The sequence below is a fragment of the Macaca fascicularis genome, chromosome 5, assembly GCF_037993035.2.
Source record: "Macaca fascicularis isolate 582-1 chromosome 5, T2T-MFA8v1.1".
Classification (NCBI taxonomy): Eukaryota; Metazoa; Chordata; class Mammalia; order Primates; family Cercopithecidae; genus Macaca; species Macaca fascicularis.
The window spans coordinates 90721835-90742506 of NC_088379.1; the positions used below are offsets into that span (position 1 = coordinate 90721835).

The window sequence follows — 20672 nt, forward strand, 5'->3', positions numbered from 1 at the left end:
CTTCATAGCATCAATGGGCTTTACAATTTGGCATGTTTTTGCAGTGGCTGGTAGTGGTTGTTTTTTTCCAAGTTTACTGCTTCCTTCAGGAGCTCTTGTAAGGAAGGCCTGGTGGTGACAAAATCTCTCAGCATTTCCTTGTCTTTAAAGGATTTTATTTCTCCTTTACTTATGAAGCTTAGTTGGGCTGGATATGAAATTCTAGGTTGAAAATTCTTTTCTTCAAAAATGTTGAATATTGGCCCCCACTCTCTTCTGGCTTGTAGAGTTTCTGCTGAGAGATCTGCTGTTAGTCTGATGGGTTTCCCTTTGTGGGTAACTTGACATTTCTCTCTCACTGCCGTTTACATTTTTTCCTTCATTTCAACCTTGGTGAATCTGACATTTGTGTGTCTTGGGGTTGCTCTTCTCAAGGAGCATCTTTGTGGTGTTCTCTGTATTTCCTGAATTTGAGTGTTGGCTTCCTTGCTAGATTGGGGATGTTCTTCTGGATTATATCCTGAAGGGTGTTTTCCAACTTGGTTTCATTCTTCCCATCACTTTCAGATACACCAGTCAAATGTAGATTTGGTCTTTTCACATAGTCCCATATTTCTTGCATGCTTTGTTCATTACTTTTTACTCTTTTTTGTTTAAACTTCTCTTCTCACTATATTTCATTAATTTAACCTTCATATTTCATTAATTTGATCTTCAATCCCTGATACCATTTCTTCCACTTGATCGAATTGGCTACTGAAGCTTGTGCAGGCACCATGTAGTTCTCGTGCCATGGTTCTCAGCTCCATTGGGTCACTTAAGGTCTTCTCTACACTGTTTATTCTAGTTAATCTTTCATCTATTGTTTTTCAAGATTTTTAGCTTCCTTGCAATGGGTTCATTCATCTTCCTTTAGCTCAGAGTAGTTTGTTATTACCGACCTTCTGAAGCCTACTTCTGTCAACTCATCAAAGTCATTCTCCATTCAGTTTTGTTCTGTTGCTGGCAACAGCTGTGATCCTTTTGTGGATAAGAGGCACTCTGGTTTTTAGAATTTTCAGCTTTTCTGCTCTGGTTTCTCCCTTTCTTTGTGGTTTTATCCACCTTTGGTCTTTGATGTTGGTGACCTACAGATGGGGTTTTGGTGTGGATGTCCTTTTTGTTGATGCTATTCCTTTCTGTTTGTTAGTTTTCATTCTAACAGTCAGGTTCCTCAGGTCTGTTGGAGTTTGCTGGAGGTCCACTTCAGACCCTGTTTGCCTGGGTATCACCATCAGAGGCCCCAGAACGCACATATTGCAAAACAGCAAATATTGCTGCCTGATCTTTCCTCTGGAAGCTTTGTCCCAGAGGGCACCCACTTGTATGAAGTGTCAGTTGGCCCCTACTGGGAGGTGTCTACCCGTTAGGCTATGTGGGGATCAGGGACCCACTTCAGGAGGCAGTCTATCTGTTCTCAGAGCTCAAACACCATGCTGGGAGAACCACTGCTCTCTTCAGAGCTGTCAGACAGGGACATTTAAGTCTGCAGAAGTTTTCTGCTGCCTTTTTTTTTAGCTATGCCCTACCCCCAGTGGTGGTGCCTATAGAGGCAGCAAGCCTTGTGGTGCTGAGGTGGGCTCCAGTCAGTTCCAGCTTTCTGGCCGCTTTGTTTACCTACTCAAGCCTCAGCAATGGCATACACCTTTCCCCCTGCCAGGCTGCTGCAGCACTGATCGATCTCAGACTGCTGTACTAGCAGTGAGCAAGTCTCCGTGGGCGTGGGACCTCCCAAGCCAGGAGCAGGATATAATCTCCTGGTGTGCCATTTGCTAAGACTGTTGGAAAAGCGCAGTATTTTGAGCAGGAGTGTCCCATTTTCCCAGGTATGATCTGTCATGGCTTCCATTGGCTAGGAAATGGAAATCTCCTGAACCCTTTGTTTCCCAGGTGAGGCAATGCCTCACCCTGCTTTGGTTCACCCTCTGTGGGCTGCACCCACTGTTCAACCAGTCCCAATGAGATGAACTGGGTACCTCAGTTGGAAATGCAGAAATCACCCATCTTCTGTGTCAATCATGCTGGGAGCTGCAGATCAGAGCTGTTCCTATTTGGACATCTTGGAGTTGCCACACCCTTTGTCTCTTCTCAAAGCTTTTGTCTTGAAACCTATTTTGCCTGGTGTCAGTATAGCTACTACTACTCTCTTTTCGTTTCCATTGGCATGGAATATCATTTTCCATCCCTTTATATTCAGTCTCTCTGCCTCTTTATAGGTGAAGTATGTTTCTTGTAGGCAAGAGATCATTGGGTCTAGTTTTTCAATCCATTCAGCCACTCTATATCTTTTAATTAGGAATTTATTCTATTCAATGTTATTATCGACAAGTAAGGACTTACTCCTGCCATTTTCTTATTTGTTTTCTGGTCGTTTTGTGGTTCCTTCCTTCCTTCCTTCCTTCCTTCCTTCCTTCCTTCCTTCCTTCCTTCCTTCCTTCCTTCCATCCTCCCTCCCTCCCTCCCTCCCTCCCTCCCTCCCCCGCTCCTTTCTTTCCTCTCCTTTTCTGTCTGCCTGTCTTTCCTACCTGTCTTCCTTTAGAAAAGGTGAATTTCTCTCATGACATGATTTAGTTTCTTCCTCTTTATTTTTTGTGTATCCATTTTGTTTTTTGTTTTGAGGTGACCATGAGGCTTGCAAATATGGTCATACAACTCATTATTTTTACCTGACAACAACTTAACACTCCACAAACAAGCAAGAAAGCAAAAAGAAAACTAATAAAAACTCTATGCCTTAACTTCATCCCTCCACTTTGTAACTTTTTGTTTTTTATATTTATATCTTATTTTACTGTATATGTTTTGAAAAGTTGTTGTAGTTATGTTTAATTGGTTCATCATTTAGGATTCTACTTAGGATAAGAGTAGGTTACAGCTTACAAAATTTTGTATTATTCCATGTACTTACTATTACCAAAAAGGTTTGTACTTTCAAGTGATTGCTTATGGCTCACTAACATCCTATTCTTTGTGATTGAAGTACTTCCTTTAGCATTTCTTGTAAGATAGGTCTGGTGTTGATGACATCCTTCAGCTTTTGTTTGTCTGAAAAAGTCTTTATTTCTCTTTACCGTGTGAAGGATATTTTCACAGGATATGCTATTCTATGGTAAAAGTTATTTTCTTCTGGCACTTTAAGTATGTCATGTCACTGTCTCCTGGTCTGTAAGGTTGCCACTGAAATGTCTGCTGCCAAACATACTGAAGCTCCATTGTATGTTATTTGTTTCTCTTGCTGCTTTTAGGATCCATTCTTTATCCTTGAATTTTGGGCATTTGATTATTAAATGCCTTGAGATAGTCTTCTTTGGGTTAAATCTGCTTGGTGTTCTATAACTTTATTGTATTTGGATATTGATATCTTTTCCTAGGTTTAGGAAGTTCTCTGATATTATCCCTTTGAATAAACTTTCTAACTCTGTCTCTTTCTCTACTTCCTCTTTAAAGTCAATAACTCTTAGGTTTGTCCTTTTGAGGCTATTTTCTAGAGTCTGTGGGTGTGCTTTATTGTTTATTATTATTTTTTCTTTTGTCTCTGCTATGTATTTTCAAGTAGCCTGTCTTCAAGCTCACAGATTCTTTCTTCTGCTTGATCAATTCTGCTATTAAGAGTCTCTGATGCATTGTTCAGTATGCCAATTACATTTTTTAGATCCAGAATTTTTGCATGATTCTTTTTAATTGTTTCAGTCTCTTTATTAAATTTATCTGGAAGAATTCTGAACTCCTTCTCTTTGTCATCTTGAATTTCTTTGAGTTTCTTCAACACAGCTATTTTGAATTAACTGTCTGAAAGGTCACATGTCTTTGTTTCTCCAGAATTAGAGAATCCTGGTGGCTTACTTAGTTCATTTGGTGATGCCATGTTTTCCTAGATGGTGTTGATGCTAGTAGATGTTCTTTGGTGTCTGGGAATTGAAAACTTATGTAGTTATTGTAGTCTTCACTATCTGGACTTGTTTGTGCCCAACTTGCTTGGAAAGGCTTTAAAGATATTTGAAAGGACTTGGGTGTTAGATCTAAGCTGTATCTGTTGTAAGGGGCACTCAAAGCCCAGCAATGCTGTGGTTCTTGCATACTCATAAAGGTACTGTTTTGATGATCTTTGACAAGATCCTGGAGAATTCTCTAGATTGCCAGGCAGGGACTCTTGTTCTCTTCCCTTAGTTTCTACCAGACAAATGGAATCTCTCTCTATTCTGAGCCACCTAAATCTGAGGGTGAAGTGATGTAAGCACCTTTGTGGCTACCACACTGTGACTGCCCTGGGTCAGACCTGAAGCCAGCACAGCACTGGATCTCATCCAATTCCTGCTGTAACAACTCCCTGGCTACTGCCTATGTTTACTGAAGGTCTAAGGGCTCTGTAATCAGCAGTTGACAAAACCAGTTAGGTCTCCATTCTTCTCTTCAAGGTAGTGAGTTCCTCTGGGCCCAGTTGGTTCTAGAGGTGCTGTCCAGGAGTTGGGGACTAGGGTCAAAACTTTAGAATTCCACCTCGTATTATATTGTACTGTGGCTGAGGTGGCAATGAAACCACAAAACAGTTCTTTCTCCTCTTCCCTCCCCTTTCCAAAGGCAGAGAAGCCACACCCTGTATCCACCCACCACCACAGGCCATAGGGAGTTCTGCCAGTCTACTGCCAATGCTCACTTAATGCTCACAGATTCTTAAGTCAGCTTGTGGTACATGTTGACTGGCCTGGAGCTCACCCTTCAGGACCGTGGACACCCCTCTCAGGCCCTGGGCAGGTCCAGAGATGCTGTCCAAGAGTCAAGTCCTTGAATCAGGGATCCCAAGAGCCCACTTGGTGCTCTACCTCTCTGTGGCTCTACTGCTTCCTAAGGTACAAGACAAAGTTCCCTTTATTTTTTCTCTGCTTTTCTCAAGCAGAAGGAGTGTTGTTCCATAGCCACTATAGCTATTAATGTGCTGAATCTCACTAGCAAGTCTTGAGGCTCACCCAAGGCCCTCAACATAGTACTTGGGTATCACTGCTGGTTATTCAGGGCCCAAGGGCTCTTCACTTAGCAGGTGGTGAATACTGTCAGGATTGGATCCTTCCCTCAAGACAGTGTGTCCCTTATGACTGAGGGTGTGTCTAGAAATGTAACGTGGAATCTAGGGTCTGGAATGGAGGCCTAATGATTCTGACCAGTGCCCCATCCTGCTGCTGCAAAACTGGTATCCAAGATGTGAGACACATCTTGAGTCCTCCCCTATTCTTCCCTCTGGGAAGAAGTGGAAGGAAGGAGCCTCTTTTGGACCTGCAAGCTCTGCAGCTTGGGGTTAGGGGAGGGGTGATTGGTGTTTTGGTAGGTTGAGTGCCTCCTCTGCCTTCCCAGTCCACTGTTTCTGGGCCCGGTTCAGCATTAGGACTCACCTAAGTATTGCAGTCCTTATGGCATAGACTGCTTTTCACATCTACTTAGAGCACCAGAACACTGTAGCCTGTGGTGTTGTGGTTTGTAGGAAGTCAAGTTTGTACTGCTGGGATCAGTGAGTCCCCTTTGGCTAGGGCTGGTTTAAATGCTCTCTCCATTGGCAGGTATCTACTAAATTTGGTCTAGTTTTCCTTTCTGTTTTAGTAGGACAGCAGTGAGTTCAATGCCTCACATTTGCTGTGCTCTTCCTCCCCCAGCACCCAGAGATACTCTTTGCACCATGTGGCAGTGGCCAGGAGTGGCAGAGAAGTGGTGTTGATGATTCAAGACTGTTTTTTTCTGTTTCTTCACTGCCTCTTTCAGTGGTATGTAGTTAAATCCAGGTACTATGAGGGCTCACCTAATTTTTGTTTTTTTATGAAATTGTTTTCTCTGTGTAGATAGTTGTTTAATTGGTGTCCTTGTAGGTGGATGATCAGTTCAGCTTTCTATTCTGCCATCTTGCTGTGCCTCCTTCCTGTTCAATTATATTTGTATAATTTTAAACCTTGGAAATCAATTACTGGGAGAATAGTGTTAAAAATTGTAAATTTGGATTTATTTATTTCTCCCCTTAAGTCTATCAATTTTGTGTGTGTTTGTGTGTGTTTAAGCTGAAACTCTATTTTTGTGTATTTTAAAACTCTTTTTATAGTGACAATATTTAGGATCACTATGTTTTCTTAATTGATGCTGTTGTCATTATAAATGTTCTTATAACTGGTAATATTTCTTAGAATCACTGTGTTTTCTTAATTGATGATGTTGTCATTATAAATATTCTTATAATGTCATATTTCTTATATTAAAATCTACTTTAGCTGACATTAATGTAGCTTATGATTATTATGTGCATTTAAAAAAAAATTTAAGAGACATAGTTTCATTTTATCACTCAAATTCTCAGGTAGGAGTATAGTAGTGTGATCATAGCTCACTGTAACCCAGAACTCCTGCACTCATGTGATCCTCCCACCTCAGCCTCTCAAGTAGCTCAGACTACAGATGTACACCACCACACCTACCTAATTAAAAAAAAATTATACAGATGGGGTCTCGCTATATTGCCAAGGCTGGTCTCAAACTCCTGGCCTCAAGTGTTCTTCCTGCTTTGGCCTTCCAAAGCTCTGGGATTATAAGCATAAGCCACTATATCCATCTGATACCATTATTTTTTTTTAAATTAATTAATTTTTAAATTTTAGACAGAGCCTTTCTCTGTCACTCAGGCTGGAGTGCAATGGTGCGATCTCTGCTCACTGCAACCTCTGCCTCCCAGGCTGAAGCAATTCTCCTGCCTTGACCTCCCAAGTAACTGGGACTACAGGCGCATGCCACCACAGCCAGCTAATTTTTGCATTTTTAGTAGAGAGGTTGTTTCACCGTGTTAACCAGGATGGTCTTGATCTCCTGACCTCATGATCCACCTGCCTCAGCCTCCCAGAGTGCTGGGATTACAGGCAGGAGCCACTGTTCAGGGCCATTACTTTTTAATTCCTATATTTTTATATGTAAAAATCATCTCTTATAAACAGCATGTAGTTGTATTTTTGTTTTTCAGTCTGATATTTAAGTTAGTTGTTTTGCCATTTTTATTTGATGTAATTATTGTTACGGTTGGGTTTAAGTCCATTACCTTAATATATCTTTTCCATTTGTTCCATCTGTTCTTTGCTTATTTTTCCATTTTTAAGGACTTTTTTGACTAATAAAGTAGGTTTATTATTCCATTTTATGTTCTTTTAAAAAGTCTTTACTTCTTTGTTGTTTATTATTTGGTTGCTTTAGGGATTACAATATCTATTTTTAAGTTGTTACAATTTTATACTTCTTTATGTGAAATGTACTAAAACTTCAATGATAAATTTCCATTTACCCCTTTCATCTTTTGTGGTTGTTCCCATGCATTTTCCTTCTATAAACCTCTTAATGTATTATTATTTTGACTTAAACTGTAATTACTTGTCTTTTAGAGAAAACACAAAGTCTGCAATAAGTCATTCACATCTATCCTCAATTTTCACTTACAGTGATCTTCATTCCCTTGTGTACTTGTTTTCATCTGGTGTCAATTTTTTTTTCAACCTAAAGAACTTCAATATATTTTCAAGTGAAGTTCTACTGGTGATTAATTAATTTAGATTTTTTTCTGACAATGTCTATTTTATCTTCATTTGTGAAGGATGCTTTTGTGGAATACAAACTTCCAAGTTGACTTATCTTCTTTCAGCATGTCGAAGCTGTCATTTAATTGTTTTCTGACTTGCATTTCTTCTGATAAGAAGTCATCAATAATTCTTATTGTTGCTCTTATGTATGTAATGTCCATTTTTTCCTCTGGTTGCTTTTAACAGTTTTGTCTTTTCCATGGTTTTCAGAAACTGACTCTGGTGTGGTTAGGTATGGTTTCCTCTGTATTTATCTTTCTTGATATTTTTTATGTTTCTACTTATATTTTTAGTAGATTTGGAAAATGTTTACCATTGTATTATTACTATGTTGTTTTGTCCTATTTCCTTTTTCTGAGACTAAAATTGCCTGTATATCAATTTACTTGATGTTTTCCCACAGATTGCTGAGTCTCTGTTTAATTTTTAATTTTTTTTTATTTTTGTATTTCCCACTTCTTTGCATCTAGAATGTTAACTGAGCTCAAAGTACCTTGCTAGGTACTCTCTTGCAGGCTTCACAGAGTTTCTTCCCACCTATTCATATATTAAAACACAATTGAAGACTCTACAGGACTATGCCTTTGCCTGTATCTCCTTCTCCCAGCTGCAACCTACTCTTAACTGTTTCTTTTCAAATATTATTTTATTTAATATTATTTAATTTTGTTTTGAGGATAAGGAAGAGATGGAATAAGGAGTATCAGAAGAATTTTATATATACATGAAGAAACAAAGGAGTCATTAAATACCTAGGACTCTTCAGGAAACATTGAAGTAAAAAATAATGATATTTGACTCTGTTTTTGATAATAACTTTTTGTTATATAAACTTAATTCTTACAAAAAAAAGTGAAATTTGCTAATAATACTGAAATTCACTCAGCATATGCTGCTATAGCTATAGTGGTTGTTAACTTTGAAAACTTCAATACATGATAGTACATAGCTGCTGTTTCCAAGCCCTCTGAGTCCTATTTTTCCTCAAGGCTGGCTCAGCCTTTCACCCTAGGGCTCTCTACACCTACCAATAATCTAACAATTTAAGGGTTAAGATTTGGCTTAGTAGAGGAACTAGTGGGACCTATTCCAGTAAAAATTCCTATTTCACAATAGAGTTGGTTTCTTATGCCATACTTAAGCAATAGTAACATGACAAAATTTTATTTTATTAGTGGTTAAATATTTCTAATATCATCCCTACTTATATGCATATTGTGATTAAACTTCTTAGGTTGTCTCAGTTTGTTTTCTGTTGCTATAACTGAGTGTGAAAGACAGGGTAATTTATAAAGAATAAGAGTTTATATAGCTCATCGCTCAGGAGGCTAGGAAGTCCAAGAATATGACACTGGTATCTTGTGAGGGCCTTCTTACTGTGTCATAACATGGCAGTGGACATCACATGGCAAGAGGGAAGTGGTGTGCATGTCTAATTAGGTCTCTCTTCTTATAAAACTATCAGTCCCATTATAGAGGCCTCAACCTAGTGACATTCTTTAATCCTAGTTATTTCCCAAATACCCCACCTCCAAATACCATCAACATACAAATTTTGGGATTAAGTTTCCAATGCATGAAATTTGAAGGACACATTCAAACTATAGCATAACTTCACAGGATGGTGTTAAACTCACTTCCTTACAGTTGATGCAATTTGATGAATGCATACAATAACTTTAATGCAGATATTTGTTAAGGAATATTGCCTTGATTTTACTCCTACTTAATGCTTTTTCAAGTTCAGAATAGCCATCATCTTAGCTTCAAGTTTACCTAAGTGATATGCAATCCATATATTTTTCATTTTCGACACTAGAGTTTTCCCCTGAATTAAGCCAAATAGTTAAAGGTGTGTATTTTAGAGTGAATTGTCTTATCTCCTTCTTGAATTGCCTTTATTAAATTGGAGTTGGTAGTATATGATTAGCCTTCACTGAAAGATATTTTAAGAAATAACATTCCAAATATAATTGCTATGGTGATAGGTTTCTCATTAAAATTCAGGGGAAAATTCATCCCAGAACTTAGGAGTGGTAGATAGTTTTGCTTCTTGACAGTTATTGATTTGTTTTCATGTAATGGAAACTGGGTATTGAATAACTTACTGTGTTTTTCATACTGGACTGATCATTAATATTATAGCCAAATTTGTTTCTCACTTTTAAGATATCTTCATTCTATGTTTGTTACTTTCTAATTATTAAATCTCATATAATATATTTTTATAAACTTCTCTGATCATGTCTTGATACAAATGAGGTGCTCAATAATCATTTATACAATTTGAGTGCAAATATGTAAGTAAAATATATTAGTGGAATACAATAAGATTTTCATTAAACACTTTAGGTTCATGAAGCTGTAACGTAACAGCTAGATTGCAAGAATGGGAGACTTCTATACCTCTGTGAAGTTTCTTTGTTAACAGAGGCCTATATATTGCATGCTGTTGATTCAAAGATGCACATTTACCCCCACATTATATCATGAAAAATATAGATACATTTTGCAATTGACAGTGTCTTACATTAAAGGGAATATAGTGTTTATATGTGTTTGTGGATGGTAAGAAAAAAGGGAGAGGTTGCCTTCATTTTCTCTTTATAAAGTAAGTGAAGCCTTGCCTTTTTTTAATTATGTATCTCTATCATCATCCCTCTTCATTCATCCTCTTTTTGTTTGGCAAGCCTTAAGTACTTTTCAATTTTTATTTTTATTTTTATTTTACTTTAAGTTCTGGGATATATGTGCAGAATGTGCAGGTTTGTTACATAGGTATACATCTGCCATTGTGGTTTGCTACACCTATCAGCCCATCATCTACGTTTTAAGCCCAAATGCATTATGTATTTGTTCTAATGCTCTCCCTCCCCTTGCTCCCTACCCCCTGACAGACCCCAGTGTGTGATGCTTCCCTCCCTGTGTCCGTGTGTTCTCATTGTTCAACTCCCACTTATGAGTGAGAACATGTGGTGTTTGGTTTTCTGTTCTCATCTTACTTTGCTGAAAATGATGGTTTCCAGCTTCATCCATGTCCCTGAAAAGCACATCAGCTCATTCTTTTTTTATGGTTGCATAGTATTCCATGTTATATATGCACCACATTTTCTTTATCCAGTCTATCATTGATGGGCATTTGGGTTGGTGCCAAGTCTTTGCTATTGTGAATAGTGCTGCAATAAACTTGCGTGTGCATGTGTCTTTATAGTAGAATGATTTCTAATCCTTTGGGTATCTACCCAGTAATGAGATTGCTGGGTCAAATGGTATTTCTGGTTCTAGATCCTTGAGGAATTGCCACACTGTCTTTTGATTGACTTTTTAATGATCACCATTCTAACTGATATAAGATGATACCTCATTGTGGTTTTGATTTACATTTTTCTAATAAACAGTGAAGAGCTTTTCTTCATATGTTTGTACGTAAATGTTTTCTTTTGAAAAGTGTCTGTTCATATTCCTTGCCCACTTTTTGATGGGGTTGTTTGGTTTTTTCTTGAAAATTTGTTTAAGTTCCTTATAGATTCTGCATATTAGCCCTTTGTCAGATGGATAGACTACAAAAATTTTCTCCCATTCTGTAGGTTGCCTGTTCACTCTGATGATAGTTCCTTTTGCCGTGGAGAAGCTCTTTAGTTTAATTAGATCCATTTGTCAATTTTGGCTTTTGTTGCAATTGCTTTTGGTGTTTTAGTCATGAAGTCTTTGCCAATGCCTATGTCCTGAGTGGTATTGCCTAGGTTTTTATGTTTGTGGTTTTTTTTGTGGTTTTTTTTTTTTTTTTTTTTTTTTTTTTTTTTTTTTTTTTTATGGTTCTAGGGTTTTTATGGTTCCAGGTTTTAAATTTATGTCTTTAATCCAACTTGAGTTAATTTCTGTATAAAGTGTAAGAAAGGTGTCCAGTTTCTTTTTTCTGCACATGGCTAGCTAGTTTTCCCAACGTCATTTATTAAATAGGAAATCCTTTCCCCATTATTTGTTTTTGTCAGGTTTGTTAAAAATCAGATGGTTGTAGATGTGTGGTGTTATTTCTGAGGCCTCTATTCTGTTCCACTGGTCTATACATCTGTTTTGGTACCAGTACCGTACCATTTTGGTTACTGTAGGCTTGTAGTGTAGTTTGAAGTCAGGTAGCCTGGTGCCTCCAACTTTGTTCTTTTTGGTTAGAATGGTCTTGGCTATACAGGCTCTTTTTTGGTGCCATATAAAATTTAAATTAGTTTTTTTTAGTTCCTTGAAGAAAGTCAATGGTAGCTTAACAGGACTAGCATTGAATCTATAAATCATTGATTTTGTATCCTGAGACTTTGTCCAAGTTGCTTATAAGCTTAAAGAGTTTTTGGGCTGGGATGATGGGGTTTTCTAAATATACAATCATGTCATCTGTAAACAGAGACAATTTGACTTCCTCTCTTCCTATTTGAATACCTTTTATTTCTTTTGCCAGTTTTCAAAGGGAATGCTTTGAGCTTTTTCTCATTCAATGTGATATTGGCTATGGGTTTGTCATAAATAACTTATGATTTTGAGATATCTTCCAACAATACTGAGTGTTTTGAGAATTTTTAGCATGAAGGGGTGTTCAAATTTTTGGGGGGACTTTTCTGCATCTATTGAGATAATCATGTGGTTTTGGTCTTTGGTTCTGTTTACATTAGTTTAAAGTCTACTTTGTTGGAAACTAGGATTGAAACCCCTGCTTTTTCCACTTCCCATTTTCTTGTTAAATATTCCTTCATCCCTTTATTTTGAGCCTATGTGTGTCTTTGCACGTGAGATGGTCTCCTGAATACAGCACATTGATGGATCTTGACTCTTTATCCAATTTGCCACTCTGTGTCTTTTAATTGGGGCATTTAGTCCATTTGCATATAAGGTTAATATTATGTATAAATTTGATCATGTCATCATGATGCTAGCTGGCTATTTTGCATATTAATTGATGCAGTTTCTTCATAGTGTCATTGGTCTTTATATTTTGATGTAATTTTGCAGTGGCTGGTACCAGTTTTTTCATTCCATATTTAGTGCTTTCAGGAGCTCTTGTAGGGCAGGCCTGGTGGTAACAAAATCCCTCAGCATTTGCTTGTCTGGAAATGATCTTATTTCTTCTTCACTTATGAAGCTTAGTTTGGCTGGATATGAAATTCTGGGTTGAAAATCCTTTTCATTAAGACTTTTGAATATTGGTCCCCACTCTCTTCTGGCTTGTAGGGTTTCGGCAGAGAGATCTGCTGTTAGTCCCTCAAGCTTCCCTTTGTAGTTAGCCTGCATTTTCTCTCTGTCAGCCCTTAACATTTTTTCCATTGTTGCAACGTTGGAGAATCTGAAGATTATGTGTCTTGGGGTTGCTCTTCTCAAGGAGTATCTTTGTGGTGTTCTCTGTATTTCCTGAATTTGAATGTTGGCCTGTATTGCTAGGTTGGCTAAATTCTCCAGATAATATCCTGAAATGTGTTTTCTTTTTTTTTTTTTTTATTTTTTTATTATTTATTTATTTATTTATTTATTTAATTTATTTATTATTATTATACTTTAAGTTGTAGGGTACATGTGCATAACATGCAGGTTTGTTACATATGTATACTTGTGCCATGTTGGTGTGCTGCACCCATCAACTCGTCATTTTCTAAATTGGGTCCATTCTCTCCATCACTTTCAGGTATTCTAATCAATCATGGGTTTGGTTTTTTCACATAGTCTCACATTTCTTGGAGGCTGTGTTCATTCCTTTTCATTCTTTTTTTCTCTCTTGTCTTCATGCCTGATTTCATTAAGTTGATCTTCAGTCTCTGATATTCTTTCTTCTGCTTGGTTGATTTGGCTATTGATACTGGTGTATGCTTCATGAAGTTCTTATGCTGTGTTTCTCAGCTCCATCAAGTCATTTATGTTCTTCTCTAAACTGGTTATTCTAGTTAGTTCTTGTAACGTTCCATCAATGTTCTTATCTTCCTTGAATTGAGTTAGAACATGTTCCTTTAGCTCAGAGGAGTTTGTTATTACCCATGTGCTGAAGCCTACTTCTGACAATTTGTCAAACTCATTCTCCATCCAGTTTTGTGTCCTTTCTGGAGAGGAGTTGCGATTATTTGGAAGATAAGATGCATTCTGGTTTTTGGAATTTTCAGCATTTTTGCACTGTTTTTTCCTCATCTTAGTGGATTTATCTGCCTTTGATCTTTGAGGCTGCTGGCCTCTGGATGAGGTTTTTGTGTGGGGGTCCTTTTTGTTGATGTCGATGTTATTGCTTTCAGTTTGTTAGTTGTTCTTCTAACAGTCATATCCCTCTTCTGCAGGTCTGCTGCAGTTTGCTGGTGGTCCATTCCAGACCCTATTTGCCAGGGTATCACCAGTGGAGGCTGCAGAACAGCAAAGATCACTGCCTGTTCCTTCCTCCGGAAGCTTTGTCTCAGAGGGGCACCAGCCTGATGCCTGCCAGAGCTCTCCTTTATGAGGTGTCTGTCAACCCCTGCTGGAAGGTGTCTCCCGGTCAGGAGGCATAGGGGTCAGGGACCCACTTGAGGAGGCAGTCTGTCCCTTAGCAGAGCTTGAGTGCTGTGCTGGGAGAATCCTCTTTTGAGGATCTGCTGCTCTCTTCAGAGCTGGCAGGCAGGAACGTTTAAGTCTGCTGAAGCTGCTCCCACAGTTTCCCCTTCCCCCAGGTGGTCTGTCCCAGCAAGATGAGAGTTTTATCCATAAGCTCTTGACTGGACTGCTGCCTTTCTTTCAGAGATATCCTGCTGAGTGAGGAGGAATCTAGAGAGGCAGTCTGGGCACAGCCGCTTTGCTGTGCTGTGGTACATTCCACCCAGTCTGAATTTCCTGGCCTCCTTAGCACTGTCAGGGGAAATTAGCCTACTCAAGCCTCACTAATGACAGGCAACCCTTCCCCCACCAAACTTGATCATCCCAGGTCGACCTCAGACTGCTGTGCTGGCAGCAAGAATTTCAAGCCAATGGTTCTTAGCTTGCTGAGCTCCATGGGAGTGGGACTCAATGAGCAAGACTACTTCATTCCCTGGCTTCAGCCTCCTTTCCAGGTGAGTGAATGGTTGTCTCACTGGGGTTCTAGGTACCACTGGAATATGAAAAAAAACAAACAAAACAAACAAACAAACAAAAACAAAAACTACTGCTTCTAGCTTGGGGTCTGCCCAAACAACTGCCCAGTTTTGTGCTTGAAACCCAGGGCCCTGGTGGAGTCAGCACATGAGGGAATCTCCTGATCTGGGGATTGCAAAAACTGTAGGAAAAGTGTAGTATCTGGGCTGGATAGCACAGTCCCTCTTGGCTTCCCTTGGTTGCGGGGACAGAGATCCCCAGCTCCTTGCACTTCCCAGGTCAGGCGATGCCCACGCTGCTTCTGCTCACCCTCTGTGGGCTGTACCCACTGCCTAACCAGTCCCAATGAGATGAACTGGGTACCACAGTTGGAAATGCAGAAATACCCCACCTTCTGCATTGGTCTCGCTGGGAGCTGCAGACCACACTGTTCCTATTCAGCCATCTTGCCAGATCTCTGTGCTTTTCAATTTTGAGTGCAGGTATCACCTACTCCAGGAGCTCTTCCTCAGCTCAGCTTGGGGTATTTTTTTTTTTTTTAATTTTTTGAAAATGAAAACCTACTTTTAAAAAAATACTTTAACTTCTGGGATACATGTGCAGCAATGTGCAGGTTTGTTACACAGGTATACATGTGCCATGGTAGTTTGCTGCACTCATCAACCCATCATCTACATTAGTTATTTCTCCTTACGCTATCCTTTCCCTAGCCCTCAACCCCCCAACAGGCCCTGGTGTGTCATGTTCCCCTCCCTGTGTCCACATGTTCTCATTATTCAACTCACAGTTATAAGTGAGAACATGTGGTGTTTGGTTTTCTGTTCTCATGCTAGTTTGCTGAAAATGGTTTCAGCTTCATCTGTGTCCCTGCAAAGGATGTGACCTCATCCTTTTTTTATGGCTGCATTGTATTCCGTGATATATATGTGCCACACTTTCTTTATCTAGTCCATAATTGATGGGCATTTGGGTTGCTTCTGAGTCTTTGCCATTGTGAATAGTGCTGCAATAAACATACATGTGTCTGTGTCTTTATAGTAGAATGATTTATAATCCCTTGGGTATATACTCAGTAATGGGAATCCTGGGTAAAATGGTATTTCTAGTTCTAGACCCTTGAGGAATCACCAGACTGTCTTCCACAATGGTTGAACTAATTTACACCACCACCTACAGTGTAAAATCATTCCTATTTCTCCACATCCTCTCCAGCATCTGTTGTTTCCTGACTTTTTGATGATCTATTCTACCTGGTGTGAGGTGGTATCTCATTCTAACTGGTGTGAGACGGTATGTCATTTTTAATGCTTTTAAGCATCCACTGATTCCCTCGTTGCACTTACAAAACTATTTTGTAATTATTTGAGTGTTAGAAAAGCAGTATAGCAGAATGAATAAGTACTTAGCTTCTGTAGGTAGATACCTTTGATTTAATTTTACTATTTCCAACTATTAAGCAAGTTTGTATCACAGTTTGTTCACCTGCAAAGTGGGGTTATCATGGTAATCTATCTCATGGGATTATTGCAAAAATTGAGTTAACACATTCAAAAAGTGTTTGGAATGCTGTTTCTTTCCCTCCTCTCCTTTTTATCCTTCTTTATTTCTCCTTGTTATTCTTTTTCTGCTGCTTCTTTTTCTCTGGTTATTATTTTGTCTTTCACACTGGAATGTAAGGGCTGGAAATGAGAAGTAAGTTTAGTGTAAGTCTTTTGTTCTCTTTCCCTGGAACCTAAAAGTGTGATTGATTCAAGGATGTCTTTATAAGTTCATGTATAAATGAACTTCTGTATTAGGTATGAATTTTGGGTGACATACCACTCATGCAATGACATGTGTGTTCATATTTTGCATAGTGTGAAACTGAAAACTATGTTTGTGAAAATGCCTTATGAAATTGAACTAATGTAATTACCAGTACATCTTTTCAGATGATGAAAAAAATTTTAATGAAAATGATTCAGTTATTTAATAAATATTAATTGGATGCCAGCTCCATGTCACATATCCCAGATACTTGGAAATGCAAAGATATAAAGCAACTTGACCTAAATAAACTAATCATTTGGTGTAAAGAAGTGCTATAATGATTCTACACCTAGAAAATTCTAAGTCTCTTCCCCAAAAGTCCTAGATTTGATAACTTCATAAAAGTATCAGTATACAAAATCAATGTACAAAGATATATGGCATTTCTGCACACCAACAGTGTCCAAGCTGAGAGTCAAATCAATAATGCAAGCCCATGCATAATAGCCATGAAAAGATTAAAGAATAAAATACCTAGGGACATGGCTAACCAGAGAGATGAAAGATCTCTACAATGAGAATAACAAAATGCTGCTGAAAGAAATCAGAAATGACACAACCAAATGGAAAAACACTCTATGCTCCAGGATAGGATGAATCAATATTGTTAAAATGGTTGTACTGCCCAAAGCAATTTATAGATTCAATATTGTTCCTATGAAACTACCAATGACATTTTTTCCACAGTTAGAAAAAATTATTTTAAAATTCATGTGGAACCACAAAAGAACTAAAATAACCAAGGCAATCCTAAGCAGAAAGAGCAAAGCAAGAAGCATCACATTGACTTCAAACTGTACTACAAGGCTACAGTAACCAAAACAGCATGGTAGTGGTACAAAAAAAAGACACATAGAACAGTAGAAAAGAAGAGAAATGCCAGAAATAATGTCACACACCTATCACCACCTGATCTTCAGCAAAGTCAACAAAAACAAGCAGTATTTTTGGGAAAGTATGCCCTATTAGAAACGTTTTCCTGGGATGACTGGCTAACCATATGCAAAATATTAAAACTGGACCCCTTCCTTACACCATATACAAAAATTAACTCAAGATGGATGAAAGACTTAAACATAAAAGCCAAAACTATAAAAACCCTGGAAGACAACCTAGACAATACCATCCTGGATATAGGCATGGGAAACTATTTCATGACAAGGATGCCAGAAACAATTGGAACAAAAGCATAAATTGATGAGTGGGATAAAATTAAACTAAGGAGCTTATGCATATCAAAAGAAGCTATCACTAGAGTAAACAGACAACCTACAGAATGGGAAAAAGAATTTGCAAGCTATGCATCTGACAAAGCTCTAGTATCTAGAATCTAAAAGGAAATTAAACAAATTTACAAACAAGAAACCACCCATAAAAAAGTGGGCAAAGGACATGAACAGTTTTCTATAGAACATATTCATGTGGCCAATAAGTGTTTGACAAAAAGCTTAATTTCACTGACCATTAGAGAAATGCTAATCAAAACCAAATGAAATGCCAACTCATACCAGTCAAAATAGATATTATTTTAATTTAATTTTATAGTTCTGGGATACATGTGCAAGATGTGCAGGTTTATTACATAGGTAAATGTGTGCCATGGTGGTTTGCTGCACTGCCAACCCATCATGCTGGTATTAAACCCAGCATGCATTAGCTATTTATTCTGATTCTCTCCCTCCCTCCACCCTCCATGACAAGCCCCAGTGTTTGTTGTTCCCATTCCTGTGTCCATGTGTTCTCATTGTTCAGCTCCCCCTTATAAATGAGAACATGCAGTATATGGTTTTCTTTTCCTGTGTTAGTTTGCTGAAGATAATGGCTTCCCGCTCCATCCAAGACCCTGCAAAGGAAACAATTTCATTTCTTTTTATGACTGCATAGTATTCCATGTTGTATATGTACAACATTTTCTTTATCCTGTCTATCATTGATGGGTATTTGGGTTGATTCCATGTCTCTGCTGATGTGAATGGTGCTGCAATGAACATATGCATGCATGTATCTTTAAAACAGAATGATTTATTTTCCTTTGGGTATATACCCCGTAATGGGATTGCTGGCTTAAATGGTATTTCTGGTCCGAGGTTCTTGAGGAATTGCCACACTGTCTTCCATAATGGTTGAACTAATTTACATTCCCACCAATAGTGTAAAAGCATTCTTATTTCTCCATAGCCTCACCAGCATCTGTTGTTTCTTGACTTTTTAATAATTGCTATTCTGACTGGCATGAGATACTATCTCATTGTGGTCTTGATTTGCATTTCTCTAATGATCAGCGATGTTGAGCTTTTTTTCATATGTTTATTGGTCACATAAGTGTCTTCTTTTGAGGAGTATCTGTTCATGTTCTTTGCCCACTTTTTGATAGGTTTGTTTGTCTTCTTGCAAATTTGTTTAAGTTCTTTGTAGATTCTGGATATTAGACCTTTGTCAGATGGATAGATTATAAAATTTTTCTCTCATTCTGTATGTTGTCTGTTCACTCTGATGTTAGTTTTCTTTTCTGTGCAGAAGCTCTTTAGTTTAATTAAATTACGTGTAAATTTTTGCTTTTCTTGCAATTGATTTTGACATTTTAATCATGAAAATTTTGCCTCTGCCTATGTCCTGAATGGTATTGCCTAGATTTTCTTCTAGAGTTTTTATAGTTTTAGATTTTACATTTAAGTTTTTTATAGAACCCCAGCAAGATACTTCATGAGAAGATCAATCCCAAGGCATATAATCATCAGACTCCTCAAGGTCAAAATGAAGGAAAAAATGTTAAGGGCAGCCAGAGAGAAAGGCCAGGTCACCTAAAAAGGGAAGCCCATCAGAATAACAGCAGACCTCTCAGCAGAAGCTTTACAAGGCAGAGAGATTGGGGACCAATCCTCAGCATTCTTAACAATTTTCCAGCCCAGAATCTCATATCCAGCCACACTAAATTTCATAAGTGAAGGAGAAATAAAATCCTTTTCAGACAAGAAAATGCTGAGGGAATTTGTTACCACCAGGCCTGCCTTGCAAGAGCTCCTGAAGGAAGCACTAAATATGGAAAGGAAAAACCATTAAAAGCCACTAAAAACACACACTGAAGTCCACAGACCAATGACACTATGAGACAACTACATCAACAAGTCTGCAAAATAACCAGCTAGCATCATGATGACAGGATCAAATTCACACATAACAGTATTAACCTTAAATGTAAATGGGCTAAATTCCCCAATTAAAAGACACACAATTACAAGCTAGATAAAAAGAAAAGACCCATTGAGGTACTATATTCAAGAGATCCATCTATGTGTGTCACATGCAAAGACACACATAGGCTCAAAATAAAGAGATGGAGGAAAATTTATCAAGCAATTGGAAAGCAGAAAAAAGTGGTAGTTTCAATCCTACTTTCTGACAAAACAGAATTTAAACCAACAAAGATAAAAAAAGACAAAGAAGGGTATTGTATAGTGGTAAAGGGTTGAATTCAACAAAAAGGGCTAACTATCCTAAATATATGTGCACCCAGTACAGGAGCATCCAGATTTATAAAACAAGTTTTTAGAAATCTACAAAGAAACTTAAACTTCAGCTCAATAATAGTGGGGCACTTTAACACCCCACTGTCAACATTAGACAGATCATCAAGAGAGAAAATTAACAAAGATATGCAGAACTTGAACTTGGCTCTGGATCAAGTGGACCTGATAGATATCTACAGGACTCTCCACCCCCAAACAATAGCATATACATTCTTTTCAGCACTGCATGGCACTTACTGTAAAATTGATCACATTATTGGAAGTAAAACACTTCTCAGCAAATGCAGAAGAACTGAAATCATAACAGTCTCTCAGACCACCACACAATCGAATTAGAACTCAAGACTAAGAAAGAAACTCACTCAAAACCACACAACTACATGAAAATTGAACAACCTGCCCTGAATGACTCCTTTGTAAGTACTGAAATTCAACGAGAAATCAAGAAGTTCTTTGAAACCAATAAGAACAAAGAGAAAATGTACCAGAATCTCTGGAACACAGCTAAAGCCGTGTTAAGAAGGAAATGTATAGCACTAAATGCCCATATCAAAAAGCTAGAAAGATATCAAATTGAGATCCTAACATCAAAACTAAAAGAACTAGAGGGCCAAGGGCAAACAAACCCCAAAACTATCAGAAGACAAGAAATAATGAA

At 38.0% G+C, this 20672-nt stretch overlaps 1 protein-coding gene across 1 annotated transcript in view; it reads right to left on the bottom strand.

The window, feature by feature from the left end:
• Positions 1-7771, bottom strand: part of LOC141410262 (uncharacterized) — a 30212-nt gene extending 22441 nt beyond the window's left edge. Inside the window, exon 1 of the mRNA XM_074039141.1 lies at positions 7647-7771. Coding sequence (XP_073895242.1) covers positions 7647-7771 — 125 coding nt within the window. The remainder of the gene's footprint in view (positions 1-7646) is intronic.
• Between the last annotated feature and the right edge of the window lie 12901 nt (positions 7772-20672).